Genomic DNA, 20,958 nt, shown 5'->3' on the forward strand with positions numbered 1-20,958 from the left:
GCTTTCAAGTTTTCTATCACCAAGATTACATAAGGCCTGCATACCAAGTTCATCGTGCACACTGCTGCCGCCTACAGCAGATGCATTGTCATGTGACGCTTCTAAGTGGACACTCCCATTTCTCACCAGCAAGGAGGCACTAGCACTGAGCACTGCAGCCTGGGAAGGGGGGCGGGACTGGACTCTGACCTGGGCTGTGGACTGCTGGCCTTGCTGACCATCTTGAAGGCTAGGAAAAAACATGGATTGGGGAGACATTACAGGGAAGAAAAGAGAAAACAACAGCTAGAATGAAGTCAATATAGAAAAAACTGATTTAAAAAAACATCTTTTTCAATGTAACCTAAGAAAGAGCCAAGAAACTTTGTAAAATACATAGATTATACTGCCAGCTTAAATATTCTGGTCTTTAGAAATCTGATTCATGGTGATGAACACAGTAAACATTTAATGTATATATAAATCAATCAATCTGTGAGTTTTTTCCACCTCAAGCCAACAAAGCTCTAGTATAAGGAAAAAGGAAGAAGCAAAGAAGAATCATGAGTACGTTAAATATTTATGGGTTGTAGCTGGTCCCCAACAGATAAACCCTGTTTTTCAGTTAAATATGCATTTCTATTCATAACTTTATAATAATAATTCTAGAATTGTTATTTCAAATTATCTGGAATTTCAAATTCACAATTACTCAAGATTTCTAAGTACTTGAAAACAAAAGAATTTTTATCAAATGCAACCAAGATGACAATTTTGAATCAAAAGAAAATCACAAAGTAGGGCAAGAGAACCAGAAAAACAAACACTGACTCAACCAAGTCAAACTCAAATGACTGCTGGGATGCTGGCAGAAGTTATAAACTATATATTTTATATGCATAAAGTGTTTTTTCTGTGAAAAGTGTACATATTTCTGAAATAAGGCCACAGGCTTTATATAGAAGGTGTTAGTTAATAATAATTATGTGCCCTTAACAATTTTGTTATTACCTTTTCCAATTCATATAAGAGTTTCATGAACAAGGACCCATCATTTTATAAAATTTTTAAAATAATTTGGAAACCAGTAATTTCTCAAGGGATATTATAGTCTTTTCTATATTTTATAAATATTTAAAATACTTAGTATTTTGTGATTATAAATTTATTATTTATTAAAATTGTTCATAAAAATTATCTAAATTATCTAAAATTAAGAAACTATTCTTAACTCATTTTATATTTTTATATACATTTTTAAAACACTATGAATTTTAATGTTCTTGGTACAACACAAATTTAAACTGATAAAATTCATGAAAATATTTTGAGTATAATTATTTTGTCATCTTCTACATGATGCTCAATAAAACTCTGCATTCTGTCACTAAAATTATTAGACCTTTTAGGGAAAAAAAAGAAGAATGCTACTTAGGATGGTCTCATTCAGTTACTTTATCATTTTCATGAGTATCAGCTTCTCTCTAAACTTTGAATTCAATGCAATGGTTTATCTGATGCCAATAAAACAACAAACTCATCTGCTGCAGACTGTGAAGAGAGGTGTAATTTGAAATAACCATGAAATAAAAGACTAAGTAAAAAATACTGCATATTATTGCTTAAGCCTGTGGTTACGGCAATAGAATACACTCTGGAACTACACTGCCTGATACAGCAGCCACATGTGACTATTTTTAAAGTAACTAAACTTTTAGTTCCTCAGTCACCATCCACATTTCAAGTGCTCAATAGCCACAAAACACAGCTAGCGGCTACCATAGCTTAAAGTTACCAGAGTGGGCAGAAGCTAGTAGTTAGTGTTAGATTATAGAATATTTCCACTACCACAGAAAGTTCTATTAATCACCACTACCTGGAACCTTTATTTTTCAGGTTTCTTTTAAAGCCAATGAAAAGCACACTCTCAAGTAAAGTTTAGGAATGTATGTAACATATTTAAAAACCAAGCCTGCAAAATGTTGACTTGTCAATGCTTACTGGCATTATTTTTTTAAGCCATAACTATAAAAGTATTCATTTAATAACTCCTTTGGACTAGAATCTTTATATAATAGACATAAATCAAGAGATGGTCTTGGGAACTAATACAATCAAATACCTTTGCATCTTCTGTACATATCTAATAAGTCTGTTACTCTTCCTCAGAAGCTACCTAAACTTATCCACAAACCTTCCAAAATGACCAAATTTCACAAGAGAACATTCTGAGTAGTTCAAGTACTATTTCCCTTCAGATTCAGAAGACAGAGAATTTTATAGAATATGTACTCAAATTTTTTTATCAATTTTTTTCACTTAAAGTCATAAAGGTGTTATATGGCAGTTAGATGTATTTTAATGTGAATATATTTGAGAATAACTAATCTTCAACATCCCCAAATATACAAAAAGTTTTCAAAATATTAGGCAATGCATGAAAATCAACTCCAGAATAAAGAAACGAAGGAAATAGCCAAAATCTATGTGGTTGTAAAAGTCAAGTTTTTGAACATCAAAAGCTAGTCATAAAATGTTTAAGCCCCTTGAATTTCTGTTTTCAAAATCCTTCAAAAACAACAAAAAAGCCTGTCATTTTTGCAGAAATTGTTAGAAAAACTATTTCTGGAGGGCTGTAATTTACCTTAAGCTAACTAATAATTGACAAGAATTAATCTTTTTAGAGTACGAATTAAATACCAGTCTGAGAAAAGGTAGCAACTATTTTACAACACATCAAAAGGAAAGGTAGGAATTTAGGTCTATAACTATCGCTATCAATAGCATCGCTGACATGCAATCTTACTAATTAACATTTCTAATTTAAATGATAGAAAAATATAGTTGGTCTTGTCTTTCCTTCCTCTGTACCACTTATTTAGTATTCGTCACATTCCGCCTTATACTGTTAGTTATCTTTGTATGTGTCTCCCCAACTAAAAAGTAAACTCGGAGAGCATAATCACATTATTGCTATGAATCTCCAGATGCCAGGGAACACTCAGAAGAGTGTCTTGAACACAGTCCACAAACAACAAATATTTGGTGGATTCATTCCTGAGCACCAAAAAATGATCCGTATGGATTCCTAACCATGGACTCCCAGTTATTACTATGCTTTTATTTGATTACAGATCTTTCAATCTTATGACACTTTTAAAAATAAATATAATACACTAAAGCTTTTTCTCTTCCCCAAAATGCACTGATGATTTCTTTTCATTCCAGTCCATTAACTAGAGTTCTAAAAGATATCGCATTTAGGTTGATAAACATAGATAAATACAGAACTAACTCTTAATATTAGTATTATAAAATTTTAAAATATTCATCTTTGCTTTTATCTCTAGTCATTGGGAAGAGCTAGCAAAGGCCTACAAAACCTACCTACAAAGCTAACAACGAAAAAAATACTTTTAAAAATAATTCTGCAACAGGATATTCTAACAAGCATAAAAAATATACGCAAATCCTCTTTGTGAGGAAATTTGATGATTTACTCTCAATCCTTGGGTAAAATAACATATATTTTACCAGGTTGCTTTTTAGATTGTCAATTACTTAAACTATTTATTAAAGTTTAAAATGTTAGTAGATTTTACTAGTATTTATATAGTAATTGCAATTATCACACCTATTCCATTTCTTTTTGACAAACAAGTTTTTCAAGTTTTGCACGACCATGCCATCCTAAATTTAAAGATGAGATTATTACGTTAGTCACACTGAGAATTAACACCAATATACTTTACCTGATTATTTTTGCAATTAAAAAAGATGATTTTATTAAATTGGTGTTTCTCCTATTTCCTCACAGCTACATTTTTTCTTATTTCATCCATGATGAAGTCAGCCTACTTAAGATACATGCAACTTTTGTACTGGAAATATCCTGGAACATCTACAAATGCACAAGCTGACTAACGGAAGACTACTTTCCAAAAATGCTAACGTGAACCCTTTACAGATAAGTTTCACACCATATCTTCATTTGAATGGTGATGTATTTAAAACCCTACAAAAACATGGAGAATTTCTACATGATTGGCTGGAGTTAGAACACAGTTCTTTAACATTCCACCAGGCAGAGAAAAAAGCTGATTTGTCTACATTTGTTTGGTGAGTGGGATCCAGCAGCCTCACTTATGGCAAAGGATAAAAGAATGTTTAAAGACTAAAAAGAGAAGGTTAAAAAAAGGATTTTAAGAAACATCAACACGGAGTGAATTAGAAAGTAAAGAAGATGTCTATGGCAAGAATTATTCAAGGAGCCAAAAAGAAAAGGTTAGAAAACATAAAATAGAAAAAGTAAAATGAAATGCTGAGCTTTTTCTGCAGGTTGGGACGAGATCCCAAATCCATCAGCAGAAAGAAAAGTTACTTCAGGGACCAAAGAAAAGGGTGGAGAAGCAGCAGCAGAGGAGGGCTCACGAAAGGCAAAGGCTTCTAGACCAAATGTTTCTTTTAACTGGTGCCTTCTCATTTTTACTTTTTAAATATTGGTTTAACTAATCCATACTACTTTTTATAGAATTATGTGTTACTGCAGGATTAATTAGGAACATGACCTCCAAAAGATGAAGTTCCTGATTATAATGTAAAATCCAGAAAGATAATCAAGTCTTAAATTCCAGGGGAAAATAAAATAAAGAAATAAGGAATCTGCTACTCTCAAGAACAAGATTTTGCAAGGGAAGGGGTTGTTTCTCCCAATCCACCATGCATTCAACAGCAGTACATGCTCTTCCTTTTGAATTCCAAATTAAAATGTAGGAAAATAATTTGGATAATGGTGCTTTTGGACACAGAGATTAATAAAGTATATGGTACAATATACACACTTGCTTAAGCACGCAGATGTATTTTTGTCCACGTTTGTGTTCTTAAAATAAAGCACAAATTTTTGAATAGATTTTTATATTTCTAATTCAAGACATAGACTCATTCGATTTGACACAATTGAGAATAAAACACCTACTCAAGTGTTAATGGAAAATTATTCCCAACATTATAAATAGATGCTTTCTAAATAAGGAATATTAGAAAAAATTAAAAATGTTTTTTGTTCAGTACACTATAGAGGTTGAGAAATTCAACACAGATAATACATACAAATAAATATATATATCCAATTGGCCATACTTTACCATAAATTAAATAGTTTAGTTCTGTATTATCTACTAGGTCCTGGTGATTATTGGAAATAAGACATCAGTTTTTAAGCAATACAAAATAAAACATATTTTTGTGAAATAAAACAATCAAACTGGCTTATCAAGCTGAGGTCAGTTATCTGTTATTCCTCAACAAGCTCACCGTTCAGTTCATATTTGTTCATATTAAATACTGTCAAGATGTTGGTGAAAGATCTTGTATTAATATTAATTTGGACTAGAAAAAAAATGAAAAGCTGACCTAAGGCCTCTACTTAAATTTCTAGAACTGTCCTAAACTGATTTTACCATGTAAAATTGGCTAAACCAATCTGATCATTTTGTTTAAATAGTGCAACATAAGGCATGCATAATGCAATAGACTCATGTTCACATGCAGAGAAAGCCTAAAGAGCTTAAAAGTATAGGAGAGAGACTGGAAGAAAAAGAAAAACAAAGCTATTTAAATGCTTTCTTGGGACTGATAGAACAGGTTAGAAGGTCTGTTACATGCAAGCAAGCTAAACTTGGTGGAATTTTAAAATACCATACCTTAGGGGTGATCCGATGAGCAATGTAGGAGGGGTAGGGTTACTCCCTGCATTGTGCCGGCGCCGCACTGCCTGGCGCCTAAATGTGCTGCGTTCACGGCGAAATGCCACCGCCTCCTCGCTGGCCTGTGCTGCTGCATCAAGACAGACTTAGGTCAAATCAGAGCCTAGGTCAGAGATGTACATAGCAGCTGAGCTTGTCTCTCCCTCGACTTCCCACCCTTAAAGATAAAGGGAACTGGTCTAATTGAGCCAAACCGCTTTCTTAAGTCCACTGTAAAATCTATCATATCAGGGAATACACAAGTATGCACATCATGGTGCGGCCCCCTGGCTTAGTGGTTAAGTGGGCTCGCTCCGCTACTGGCAGCCCAGGTTCAGATCCCGGGCGCGCGCCGATGCACTGCTTCTCCGGCCATGCTGAGGCCGCATACAGCAACCAGAAGGATTTGCAACTATGACATACAACTATCTACTGGGGCTTTGGGGGAAAAAAAAGGAGGAGGATTGGCAATAGATTTTAGCTCAGAACCGGTCTTCCTCAGCAAAAAGAGGAAGATTAGCATGGATGTTAGCTCAGGGCTGATCTTCCTCGCAAAATAAAAAAAGTATGCACATCATTTATGTAAAGATAATTGTTTCTTTAAAAATAATGTTTTTGATCTACTATCTAGCCTCATTATCCTCTCTTCAACCTCAATTTCCTATTTTAAGGTCTCTGTTGTTTCAAATACTTTTCTAAAGGTCTCATTTATTTAGTCCCATATTCCTCTATTCCTTCTTTAATTAAGTCAGCCTTAAACGCACAGTATTTGTTAGTTCCAACTAATGGGAACGGGGCATTAGTTTCTTACTCTCATGAGGACAGTAAAAGCAGCAAGGATAGTACTTCATTTCTGACGCCAAGGAGTAAGTTTACCTCACACCTTTGGCAGCATTAAATGAAATCACTGACTGCTAGGTTGCACAACTAGTTTTTTAATGTTCAATTCAAGATAGCATGAATATATCTTAATGGTGAAATAGTTTGCTGCCATCAAACTTTATTCAATTCTATGCTCCCAGCACCAGTCCCCTCAACATCAGGAAGCAAATATCAGCAAAATGGCAAACAGAGAAACTCATAACTTAATCCAAAAGCAGTAAAGTACAAACTAAAACCAAATACTGCACAACAATGAGAAAATCACAATGGCTTAATAAAATTACATAAAATTTTACAAAACCATACTAATTGACTGATTTGAATTTCTAAAACAAAATGCAAAATGATGTTTATTCATTTGAATTTAAAACAATTGTTTTCTAGTGATCTAAATATTTTAGGAATCATTTTGATTTTGAGAAAGGGCATTTTGATACTAAATATGAATAAAGACAAAACAACTTAGTACAGAAACATTCTTTCCAAACATCTTAAAATTCTTTTTTAGTAAGTATGAAACGGATTACAAAATCAAGAATGTTATATTTAGATTTCAGTTTTACTGCAAGCCTTCTTGACATTTTAAAAGCATTAATAATTCTCAAATCATTATTCTGCTTAGCAATAGCCCATTCTATCAGTTTGAATGTTGACTTTAATAACCAAAGTATTCTTTTAAATGTTTACCTTTTTATCCCCTGCCCAGGCTACACCAGTGAATATTTTTTGTGCATTTAATCCATAATGATTAGGAATATACGGACTACCTCCAGAAGGCACGGACTTCTCTGTCTTTAGGCATTGTTTTCTTTTATTGAAGGAATGACAAACACAGAATTATTTCACCCATTTGGCAAGCTTCTGCCAGTAAGAAGTATAAGTCACAAATTACAGGACTCCTTATTTACATTACTTATTTCTTTTTCGGCTTACATACTTACAGAGACATTCTGAAGTTAGGCAACTAAATAAGAATTAGGCTTTGGGGCTTTGGATCCAAATCAAACTTGACTCCTTGAGCTAATATTTCTTTTCTTTTTCTTTTTCTCTAGCTTTACTGAGATATAATGAAAATTCCTTTAAATCTGAAAAAGCTGTTACTTGTGATGTAAAAGTTCACATATGCAAAAATTATATATCACCTGTGAAAACAAATGACGCTGATTAAATCTGGTCATCTAGAACTGTACTGTCCAACACGACAGCCACAAGTCATATGTGGCTATTTAATTAAAATTAAATAAAATTAAAAATTCAGAGGGCCACCCAGTGGTGCAAGAGGTTAAGTGCGCACGCTCCGCTTCCGTGGCCTGGGGTTCGGATCCTGGGTGTGCACTGATGCACCGCTTGTCACACCATGCTGTGACGGTGTCCCATATAAAGTGGAGGAAGATGGGCACGGATGTTAGCCCAGGGCCAATCTTCCTCAGCAAAAAAGAGGAGGATCGGCATCAGAAGTTAGCTCAGGGCTGATATTCCTCATAAAAAAAAAAAAGAAAAAAAATTCAGTTTATCGAATTCATAAACTACATTTCAAGCGCTCAATAGCTACATGTGGCTAGTGGCTACCATAACTGGACAGTACAAATACAGAACATTTCCATCATCACAGAAAGTTGTGTTGGACAATGCCCATCTAGAAAGTCAAGGATTCCTTTTTGTCACCACAATCTACGAAGCATATTGTGTGCTTTGCCTATTCCCGACAACCATGACCTCAATAAAAGGAAACTGGAACCAGCGTTGTCACAAAGGAGAACATATATTGGCAGGGCAGTCATCGGATGACGGAGAAAACAAACCACTTGAAGGAAGACATGAAAACTTAGATGAGTGACTGGTATACCTGTTAACGGTTCTTAGATATCAGTAACGTTAACTCGGGTTATGTAATTTAAAATCGCTCTTTTAAAAACTCAATTCAAGACCTATTTTGTGAACTTACATTGAAAATTTCTATTCTATTGTTGTAACAAACTACTGCAAAATTTACAAGTCAATTCGCTTCATTAAGAAACTTTCAAACATTCTCTCGTTTTAGATATTTCGTTTCGACCAAAATAACAAAGTAAAATTTACCCAGGTATAACATATAGAGATAATTTAATTCATAAAATGCACTAAAATTATTCAGAAAGATTTAGATAAAGGTAGTAAGTGATCACTGAATACTTAGCATAGGAAGAAGGGAAATAGGAAACAGCTTTCTTTACTATCTTCTTCCTACTGAAGACTTAATGGTGCCAATTTTAAGTAAAAGTTAAGTAAATAGTTATTCCATAGTACTGGGATGAAAAGATAAGCTAACGTGTCCATTTATAGTCAAAATGTTCTTTGGCTACTTCAGAAAACACATTTTTTTTTGCTATTAACACACCATTTATATTTTGTTATCTGCAAAATAACTACATATTAACACTACTTACTTTCTTAATAAAATAGTTTTGGAAACACATCAAGATGAAAGTTTAGACCTCCAATGAACAAACACATAGCTCCACTATTAAAACACATAACTCCATTATCAAAATGGAGCTATGATTACTGCCTATGTTGTCCTCTGTAACATTCAGGGTATAAATATCTAATGCTAAAACAATTTTCAATGTTTACTATAGCAATTACTTTAACAGTGGCTAGGAGTACCTATTCAACTGAAAACACTATGCTATAAGTTATAGTCACAACAAATAAGAGTAAACCACGCCCCTTGGGAACGTGCTACTTATAGAGAACATCTCTATTTGGAATAGGGTCCAGAGGGGGTCCAGTCCTGTTAGAGCAAAGGAAAGAAAAGTGTCTTTAAAGCTTAAAATAATTTACTGTAAGCATATTCAGTCACATAAATTTTAGCCATAGTTGATGAAAATTCACTTCCGCAATCCAATTGCAGTAATTTTGAATCCTTTAACTTTATAAGAGAAAGAAAACAAAATAAAACAAAATCTTTTAACTACGGAACCAGACAGAAGGGAGAAAACACTTTGAAATCTGTCTTTGAAGTTGACACTGCTTAAAACCCAATATCTCCTCACAAAACAATGAAATTAACTAATATAATAAGACCATAAAATGCAAATAGTGAAAATTTAGCACTCTAGGTACAACTAAATTTTATGCATGAGTAGGTAAAGGAGAAAAAAAATCACAAACATTCTGTGATTCAAAAACCATGAATGACAAGACAGAAAATCCTTTCAAGGACATTTATTTAGACAATTGTGAATTTTTTAGCTTTTTTTTTGTGAAGAAGATTAGCCCTGAGTTAACATCTGGTGCCAATCCTCCTCTTTTTGCTGAGGAAGATTGGCCCTGGGCTAACATCTGTGCCCATCTTCCTCTACTTTATATGGGACGCCGCCACAGCATGGCTTGACAAGCGGTGCATCGGTGCAAGTCTGGTATCCCAACCTGCAAACCCCGGGCCACCACAGCGGAGAGCATGCACTTCACTGCTATGCCACGGGGCCGGCCCCGGCATATTATTATTATTATTTTTTTAATTACAAGAGTCTTGACTTCCTAATCATTTCTTAGCGTGGAGAAAACTTTCAGACTATTACAATCACAGCAAGTTTAAGAGAGAACTTCAGATAATTTATCTCTTTACATCTGAGGTAGTGACAGAATCATTCAATTGAGTTTAAACATTATTAGGTGCCTAAGGGCAGTTCATGCAAAATGCACAGATATCCTAAGATATGTCACGCAGCTGTGATCTGATCTATTCCAAAAGATCCAAAAGAAAATAAAACCCACAATACACACCTCCCACCTCAGGAGTTACTTCCCATTTACTTCACTGAGTTAAGAAAAATTCTAAGCATTCTATATTGAATTATTTTAGAGCAACTATTTATTTTTATATGGGGGTATTGAAACAACAGACTATTAGTCTGTTTTACTCTGTGAATGAAAACAGGGAAAGCATTAAAGGCACTAAAATACTCTCAGCATGGCTGGGACACACAAAAGAGCAAAGTTTGGTGAGGTAGGAGGTAAGGGTTGTCTATATTCTATCTCAAAAATTGGAAAGTTATGAACATAAATATGTACAGAAAAAGATGCCACTTAAAAATGATGTCAATCATACAGCTGATTGCTTAGTGGAAGGATTCACACCTAAGAAGTGACCTTCTAGTTGTTATATACTGCTATGACTGGCCTCTTGTGACTGCTCAATTGCTATTAAATGAATTAATAAAAATTTAGGGCCGGCCCAGCGGTTAAGCATGTGCGCTCCGCTTCAGCGGCCTAGGCTTTGCAGGTTCGGATCCCGGGTGCCCACTGATGCACGGCTTGTCAAGCGACGCTGTGGCGGTGTCCCATATAAAGTAGAGGAAGATGGGCACGGATGTTAGCCCAGGGCCAGTCTTCCTCAGCAAAAAGAGGAGGATTGGCACCAGATGTTAGCTCAGGGCTAATCTTCCTCACCAAAAAAAAAAAAAAAAAAAAGTACAGAAAAAACTGCTCAAGAAAAGTGTTAATTTCAGTGGGGAGAGTTTATTGCAGGAAAAGGAGTAAAACTGGAAAGATCATGAAAATAAAAACGTGTTTTGGCACCTCAAACAGACTAGACACAAATGCTATTAGGAAATTAGACTTTAAAGAAAGAAGACGACAGTATGAAACAAGTAAGTATATGTACATCTCCAAAAAATAAAAGATATATGCAAATATTCTGAGATACAGGGAAATATTCTTCAAGGTAAAAACTATTTTACTTAAGAATAAAGTTACTATATGACGAAAGGAACATTCAAACAATTTTCCAAAAAAATTTTTAAAAGAAATATTTTAGGGGCCAGCCCTAAAGGTTAGGTGGCGCAGAGGTTAAGTTCCCACGCTTTGCTTTGGCAGTGGCCTGGGGTTCACTGGCTCTGATCCTGGGTGCGGACCTATGCACTGCTCATCAAGTCATGCTGAGGCGGGGTCCCACATAGAGCAACTAGAAGGATTACAACTATGACATGCAGCTATCTGCAGGGGCTTTGGGGAGAAAAAAGGAGGAAGACTGGCAACAGATGTTAGCTCAGGGCCAATCTTCTTCAAAAAAAAAGAAAAAATACATTAAAAAACTTTCAAAAATTAAAATAAATAAATAAAATAAATATTTTAGTCTAGGCATGAAATCCATTTTATCCCTTTAAACATCTTTTCCCTTTCTTACTTTCCATGTCAGCCAAGGATGATGCTAACATCAGCATGCAAAGATTTTGTTCTCATAGAGAAACAAATACTTATAGGCGTCATTTTCTGAGAGGCCAAAGAACAATGAGAATCTACTACACAACTTCTAAGCATTCATTCTGAATTAAAATAATTTCCATCTGTGAAAACATTTTAAAGGACTACTTTACTTTTTGACAAGTAAACCAACAAACAGCAAACAACAAAACTATTAGCTGTGTCTTGAGTTAAAGAGAATTTACATATCCTTATTGATATTTCCCACAATCCCAGGCAGCTAAACAAATATAGTGGGGTAGACGAAATGCTTTCAAGAAATTAAATGAGGGGCCGGCCTGGTGGCGTAGCAGTTCAGTTCTCGAGCTCCGCTTAGGCACCTGGGGTTCGCAGGTTCGGATCCCAGGCGCACACCGACGCACCATGCTGTGGCGGTGACCCATACAAAGTAGAGGAAGATGGGCACGGATGTTAGCCCAGGGCCAGTCTTCCTCAGCAAAAAGACGAGGATTGGCAATGGATATTAGCTCAGGGCTAATCTTACTCACCAAAAAGAAAAGAAAGAAATTAAATGATACTCTGGAGTGACAACTCACAGAGAACAGTTCCTAAATGATACAGTTTTACTTTCACAGGTGGTTCCTAATCCTTTTTAATTCTTTGCAAATAGGATGAAAGACATGGACCCTCTCCTAGAAAAGTGCACTTAAAAACAAATTTTGCATGTATTTTCAGGAGATTCACCTAATAAGAAGTCATTAGTGAAGAATATATATTTGAAGTGACATATATTTGAAAAGAAAAACGTCCTTACAAATGATTAAAAGGCATTAGTGCATTAGTTTTCATAATAAATCCACAATTTCCAAAGCACTTTTACATATCTAGCTTATTAGAGTCTGACAGTTAACTGAGACAAGCCTAGATAGTTACTATCCCTGTTTTACAATTAAGGAAATTAAGGCAGAGATTTAATGGTTTGCAATAGTATCCAGTTAGTAATTAGAGGTAGTATTAAAATGTAACTGTTTGATTCCTTATCTAGAACTTCACTGCTGCTAGAAAGAAAAATACTATGTCTGCTCCTACCACAAAAAATCACGCATAGGCTGGTTTTGGGAATTCTATATACAAACCCTTATTTATCTCATCAATAAATATCTCTTTGCTTGATACTGTTTTAAGAAAAGATAATTTTTCCAAGTAACTGAAGCATCCAAACCTGTTTACTACATTTAATGAGCATTCTATACGTGGTTTTATGTCTAAGCTTTCCTCTCAGTATAGACTAATATAATCTTTCCTTAATGAATCTGAGTCAGTCACACATACATTACTCCATTATACTATAAAGCAGCATTAAATTATGATACTATGATGTCTTCGAACAATATCAAAATTAACAAGTCAATTTGCCCCTGCATTTAATGACCCCACCCCGTTGTGTTTTTTGCTTTGGTTTGTATGGTTACTCCAGCTTCTCCTTTCGTGTCAGCACTGTAGTTCTTCTGCTGTCATTATTTTAGCCTCTACAAGTACCCATCCCCTTTTACTAATCTGCTTCTTCTAACTTGCTATGCGGACTGGGAGATCAGAAAATTAATTTATTAGATTTTATAGTCCCTCTATTTACTAACGTACAAAAGCTTTAACTCACATGTTCTCGTCTGCTCTGTGGTCTTCGTCTTTTCTTTCTAAAGTTCAATGATACTTGGGTTCAAATAACCAACCTTCCTTCAATTTACACAGAGGGCACAAACCCTCATAAATTATTGAGAAGATTTGGCTTTTCTTTCAATAAAGTAATATTCCCTTAACAAAAGATTATCTTTTGCTCCCAACACAAAAATATTATAATAGGATTTAATGCTTACAGAATAGTGACGCAAACATTACACTTAAAATAATTTTCTCAAACAGAAAACCAGAGATTAAGAAATTCAGGAAAAAATACAAAATAACAGAGTGAATATAAACCTTTCCATTTTAGCTGTTCTTTATAATCTGGTGGCTCGTGCAGTAAATAAGTTTAAGCGACCCAAAAGAAAATGATTTTTGAAAAGCAATGCAGGCTAGAAAACAAAACCCTTTTCTATCATACATAACTTGTTTGTACTTTTTTATTCTTAAAATATTACTCATAAATTAAAGATATGCTTTATAATTATAAAAGAAAAATTAAATGCAAAACAAGAGATCAACAAGAAAATGCCTTAGTTTAAATCTAAAACTTTTTTTCTAGAACATTATTGACGAAATCCAATTTTAACCAAAGTATTTGATTAATGGTGAGAAGTCATAAAAATAATCACTTGTTATGTGACTGAATATCAAAAGATAAGTTATATGACATGTTGTTGTCAAAATAAGATCAACGTCCATATTACTAGATTAGATGTTAATAAAAATGTTTTTCTGTTGGTATTATGTAAGAAATTAAGAATTCAGATATTATTTTTGTTTTTACTATTGTCGACTTTCACAACAGCACAATTAGAATATCTCTAATATATTTCTATATTTAGTCATTTTCATCTACTTTCAGGACAGGATACATTTGAGTAGCATAACAAACAAGCCTGCAGAATAGAAATGCCAGCACTACTAAGCATTTACTATGTGCCAGGCACTGTTCTAAGCATTTCACATCTATTAATTCCTTTAATCCTCACAAGAACCCTATGAGACAGATACTCTGGTCATCTCCACTTTATGACGAGGAAGCTGAGCCTTAAAGAAGGCAAGCAGCTTTCTTAGGGCCACGGCTACAGTGGAGCCCACGTACTAACAAGGGTGTATGACATGTCACTATATTAGATTATTCGTATTTTAGAGGATTTTATTTTAGTACTTGAAAGTACATTTCCTAAATTCCATCCTTCCACGCTACCAACACTATTCAGCTAAAAATAAAACAAAAAAATTGTTGGAGAACTCATAACACTTCTAAATTCACTAGGGTACTATCTACTCATGGTTTATGTCTAGGCATACAAATGGTCAAGCAGTATCCTCTGTTTTATTGACACACTTCAGGAGTACAGTATGTAAGGTAGAACAGATAGACCAAAAGAAGTCTTCTAAATTGCCAGAAAGGACTGTAACAATTAGTGCTAATATAAACAAATCTTTACCAAGTGTTTGAGATTCTATGTAATTTTTAAGTACTGACAACCAAAATACATCCTATCCCATTACCTTCAATCTTCCAAGAAGCCCAAACAAACCCCTAATAAAATGAGATGAAAACCAACTAAATATAAATCCTCAACATATTTAAGCAGTTTAGTTTTGTTCTTATTTCTATTCCAAACACAATGAAGCTCAAATAAAAATAGCCCTTTCACTTGGGCTGCTTCCACTTCTTGGCTATAGTGAATAATGCTGCAATGAACATAGGGGTGCATAAGTCTCTTGGGATTGTTGATTTCAGGTTCGTTGGACAGTGTCCCTCGACTGATGAATGGATCAAGGTGTGGTATATATATACAATGGAATACTACTCAGCCATAAAAAAAGACAAAATCGTCCCATTTGCAACAACATGGATGGACCTGGAGGGTATTATGTTAAGTGAAATAAGCCAGAAAGAGAAAGACAAACACCGTATGATCTCACTCATTTGTGGAATATAAACCAACACATGGACAGAGAAAACTGTATTGTGGTTACCAGGGGCAGTGGGGGTAGAGAGTGGGCACAAGGGGTGAAGGGAGACATGTATATGATGACGGACAAACAAAAATGTACAACCAAAAATTTCACAACGTTACAAACTATTAAAACATCAATTAAAAAAAAAAAAGAATGTAAGTAGAAACAGGAAAAAAAAATAGCCCTTTCACTGCCTTCTTTTGGCAAAAAATGTTTTTTAACCACCCACAGACTATTACATTTATTCCATCAAAGTGAACGGAAACTTTTAGTTCATTATTTCTTTCTTATTAACATTCAATGGTTTGTTTGTTTTTTGTGAGGAAGATTAGCCCTGAGCTAACATCTGTTGCCAATCATCCTCTTTTTTTGCTGAGGAAGGTTGGCCCTCGGCTAATATCCGTGCCCATCTTCCTCCACTTTATATGGGACGCCGCCACAGCATGGCTTAACAAGCGCTGCGTCAGTGCACGCCCAGGATCTGAACCTGCAAACCCCAGGCCGCTGAAGTAGGAGCACGCGCACTTAACCGCTATGCCACCGGGCCGGCCCATGTTGGTTTGTTTTTTAAAGATAAGAACACAAACAAAAGCTGTAATCTGGAAAAATGAGGGCTCATATTAGTCAAAGATCTGCAATGAGAAGCATTCCACATAACCTTTCCTGAAAAACAGAACACTCCACATTGCCTATGAAAAGGAAATGACATTTCAAACACAAAGACATACAGATTTACTACAGCTCTTGCACATATTTTTTAGTATTTACATTTCAACAGTATTTAGAAGAGCAATATTCTTCTATCATAGCATGTTCACTCTTAAAATTTATTTTAATGACAACTTTAAAAATTAAGCTAAAATCCAATGGTTTCTTGCAAGTCATGAACAAATTTGATATGATTTGCATAGGAAATCACTAAAAGGCATTTCAGCTTTTCCATAAAAAAATAGAATGATAATCACATCAAAGACTCAAGGGAATTTAATTACTATATTGTCACCAAATGGTTATAATCATCTCAGGTATAATTAGTTCTCAACATTTAAGTTTGATAGAATATTTTCTTCCTTAGGTACTAAAGATCATTTTTTCCATTCCTTTTAGAAATTAATCTTTGTTAGAAACTATACCAAAAGAAACAAGAGAACGTTTATGAAAAGAAACAAGAGAATGTTTACCACAATATGGACTTTTAAAATAACTCTGGGTGAAATTAGAATTCTTTGAGAGAAAAACCATGTTCCTTGTGTTTCAGAACGTTTGTACACACAAAAAATTCAGCTTAACTTTTAATAAGAGATTGAACGTTACTACACTAACAGACTATAAACTTGAAAGATATAAGCTTGAATAAAGGGAATGGGGGTAGAAGATAAAAAAAGCTACAGTGCTTCCAGCAGACTTCATTCTGATTCTGTTCAAGACCCAGATTCTGTAATAACCAGAAGAACAGAATAAACAAACTATTCTGGGCAGGAGGAAAGAGCAAGAAATAACTCTGAAATAACAAAATGGCCAACATACACAGATAATATAGAATCACCCACTGAATTTTGCACAATTTCCCATAAACCTGAAATAACTAAGCTATTACTTTAACCAAAACACCATTACTGTTATCATAGGGAGCATCATATATCCATTAATGGATATTAAATGTCAATATACACTACAAACATCGATTTAATAAACTTTAAGAAAAGTTTGAAGATAAAGAAAAAATAAAATGTTCTTAATCCCTGAAACTTGAGTAAGCAAGAAATAAAACCAAAGAGACAGACAAAAAAGAGCCACAAGTTCTCAAAGTACACAGTCAGGGCTAAAGTATATTTGGAAAAATCTTACATAACGAGTTGAGTGATCTAATTCTGAAAGTTCAGTGACACACACTGTATAAGAGATGACAAAAAAATGGTCTGGTGCTCTAATAAAATTCTACATTTTGTTGTTGCTATTGTTGTACAGAGAAGGAAGAGGACCAATTTTTGTTATTCCTGGTAAAACACTAAGGCGGCAACTGGCTTAGAAAAGGTGAATGCCATCAAGAACAAATTGATAGATCCAAATAATACAATTGAAAAAATATTTTCTTGATGTTCATACCAAAACCCTTTCTAAGATAACCATGTCCTTCTTCATGGAAGAAAGTTTCTTTTAATAACATAGTGGAAGAGGCGATATTAACACAAAGCATACTTTAATAAGGACTACTCTAATCAAAAGAACCAAAAATTGCAGTGACTCTTGGGGAAATCTCTTCCTGTAATTTACTTACCTCCACTGACTGCGTCTTGCTCTTCACCTTCAGGAAATGCAACCTGGGTTGGCAAGCTATTCCTAGATCGAGTGACTGTCTCTAACTGGGAAGCCCGTCCCAATAAAGATAGCTCATCTAGCACCTCTCCCTCTTTGGCCTCGAGATCTGATTTTGAAGTGGTTAAGGGTTTTACACTTTCGGGTGCCATCAGCCTGCTGGAGTCATTCAAACACGCTACCGTGCCGCTGTCCAGGCTCAACACTCGCGCCCTGGTCTTGGCACTGTTTGTGCTGGAAGTCCGACGTGCTGTCCGCTTTTTGCCAGTTCCTTCAGGACCCAAATGGGCTTTGTGTGCATGCTCAGGGTCGGTGCCCCTTTCTTTAGGGACGTGTTTGGTCTTGAGAGCACTGTATCTGCCCTCAGGAGACTGACACGAATGAGAAGTGGTGCTAGAAGAGCTGTCACTGCTGAACTGGTGAGCAGACTGAACACTTGATGCTCTGCTCAAGTCACTTTGGTCACTAGAGTCCTCATCATGACAGAATATAGCACTGTGTGGCTTGGTACCAGAAACGCCTCGAAAGGAAACATAGTCCCTATGCCGACTTGAATCAAAACTGCTGGCCCGTTTTTTTCCTGTCCGTCTCCTGCCTGATTTATGGGCAGAGGCTGTCCGGTGGATTAAGCTAGAAGATTTAGGTCGTACGTCCCCTTCTTTTTGCTTTCCTTCAACGTCTTTACCAACTTTTGAGTCCACTGAAACAACTGACTTATCACCCTGCTCCTCTTTGTTTTCAGCAGTTTTCCCAAGTGGCTGGTCCCCCTGGGAAGTGACTTCATTTGCATGGGGATTTTTATTGGCTTCTTCAGATGCAGAGGTGCTGAGACCTCTCTGATTGGTCATGTTATCAGAGGTATTAGAATCCTTGGCCTCTTGAACCCCACTATTTGTACTCATTTCCAAGACAGTCTTTTCACTACTAGTCCTTTTGTCACTGGTACAGCTACTCCTGTCCTCTGGGTCAGCACAGCACTCTTTTTTCCTACCACTTTTCTTTCCTACTTTAGGCGACTCCTCATGCTCCGACAAGATGCTCTCTATGTGAGTTGAGCTGGTCTGTTCACTTTTATAGCTGCTGACAGTACTGTTAGTGTCCCGGTCCGTTCCACTGCAATAGCTCTCTGTTGACCCACTACTCCGCGTGCTCAGGCTCCTCAAGCTGTCCATGCTTTTGTCTGCTTTCAAAGGTTTGCTCTTCCCACTTTTTGTAGGTGGCTGAGAACTACTGTTTTTCAGCTCACCAACAAGCTGAAATTCCCCAGATAAACAAGAATTTTCCACCAAGGATTCTTTGGATCCAGAATGAGGCTTGGAAGATTCTAACTCACTAACTGGATCTAACCCACGTCTTTGCTGATACAGAGAGAAGTCATTCAATGAAGTGTCTGGAAAAGCCACAGCAGAGCTAGAAGTCCGTGGTACACCTCTCGGCCGGTGATCTTTCCTGTAAGAGTGTGAATGTAAGGGGACGAGAGAAGCTACTTCGGTGTCACAGGCGCTGGACAGAGACTGATCAATGTGGTGGTGGTGGCTGTGACTTGGAAGGCTTACTTTGTCGCTGAAGTCCCTTGGTAAGTCCTGTCCACAAGAGGATAAGGAAGGCTGAATGGAGATGAAGGAATCATTGGAGACCAGACGGAAGAGCTTCCGATCAGTTGCCAAATCTGTTTCAAACACATATTTGAAAATGTTAACACAAATCTATGATCTGCTTTTCTACTGGTTAACAATGGAAAGACTTCACAGCATTATACAGTAAATCAAGTATAAACAATTTCTCAAGTAGTTCACTGAATAACAGTTGGCCAGTCATTCAAAAGAGCTGGTTTCTATTTCACAGCTGCACAAAGAAAGCATTCTACTAATGGAATGAACTGAACTTTCAAATCTTCGATTGGCCTCAGAAAAACTTCTATAGACTATCAAAAATAAAATAAGAGCCAACAAAAGATTATATTCAAAATGGACCTAGACTTTTATGTGAGCTCTGTCTCTAACTTACTGAGTGACCTTGGGTCATCTTTCTAAGCCTCTGCATCCTCATCTGTAAATACAATATCAGTCTCACTGAGTAGTACATACCACGGAATAACTGAGTTATTGACATATGTTGTTTACACAATGCCTGGCACAATTAACAACAGCTATCATTACTTTACCTCACTAACACAATACAAAAATCTTTTTGAAAAAAAATGATATGATTATTTTATAATTCAACAAAAAACCTCGAGTAATCAGAAACAGAAAAAAAGCTGAAAGGCTGGCTGACCAATGCCTAAACAAGATGTGATATAACGATGCAAGACAGCCTGCTATTCATAATGGTTGAAAAGATTAAAGCAATAATTACAGGGCAAAATACTGCATTTTCTCTTTCATCGTTGATGCAACAATTACAAAACGTCTCATGAAAAAAATACATATCCCTCTATATCTGTAAGACCATTCCTTTAACCCTCCATTCAGGACAGTGATTAGTGACTTGAGTTACCACATACAGTATGTATGCAGATATAACTATAAATAAATCCATCTACCTACCTTCCTACATTGTAATTTATCTTGAAATATAGCATGACAACCAAATTGCACGATAGCTAATTTTTTTATACTTTCTGACAGACAAGAATAGCTGACTCTGCTGTTAGTTCAATAAAAAGAAAAATTATTGTCTTATTTGTCATAACTGCATAATAAAATACAATAACAGATTCTGTAGTTAAGTCAGACTCTTCCCAGTAGAATCTTAATAAAAGCATACATTTTTCCCTAAGATTAATATGAAATAAGAATGAATTACTAGAGATGTTTACATACTTAAAAAAAATCTAGATCTAGATTAGATTTAAGGAATTAAAAACTTAGAGACAGCCTCTAGAATGTACCATATAAACTGTGATTTATAAATGACCTATTAGGCTTTATCTTATGTTTTATAAAGTCTTCAAGATAAGTAAAATCTATGTTCTTTATCATTTGTTCAAAACAGCTGCCACTACACTTGGGTTCTTATATTCACTATATACATTCTTAATATATTTATATATAATATATAAATATTAATATATATATTATATATTATTTATATATTAATATATATTAATAATATAAATATATAAATATATTATATATAAATATATTCTTAATATAGTCTTTAAATACTAAAACTTAAAAGTTAGTACTGT

General features: G+C 35.2%; 1 protein-coding gene across 11 annotated transcripts in view; it reads right to left on the minus strand.

The window, feature by feature from the left end:
- PCNX1 (pecanex 1) overlaps nt 1-20,958 on the minus strand; it is a 185,568-nt gene that overhangs the window by 93,916 nt on the left and 70,694 nt on the right. For 4 of the 11 annotated variants that reach the window (XM_087448299.1, XM_014784354.2, XM_014784355.2 and 1 more), the window contains exons 6-8: nt 17,728-19,434; nt 5,685-5,817; nt 45-229 (exon numbers count right to left, since the gene is read on the minus strand). In XM_087448299.1, the coding sequence (XP_087304425.1) occupies nt 45-229; nt 5,685-5,817; nt 17,728-19,434 (2,025 nt within the window). The remainder of the gene's footprint in view (nt 1-44; nt 230-5,684; nt 5,818-17,727; nt 19,435-20,958) is intronic. The other 7 variants (XM_087448302.1, XM_087448301.1, XM_014784357.2 and 4 more) reach the window with 5 other exon arrangements.

Source organism: Ceratotherium simum, chromosome 24 (genome assembly GCF_057802395.1).
Source record: "Ceratotherium simum simum isolate JZ-2026a chromosome 24, ASM5780239v1, whole genome shotgun sequence".
In the NCBI taxonomy this organism is placed as follows: Eukaryota; Metazoa; Chordata; class Mammalia; order Perissodactyla; family Rhinocerotidae; genus Ceratotherium; species Ceratotherium simum.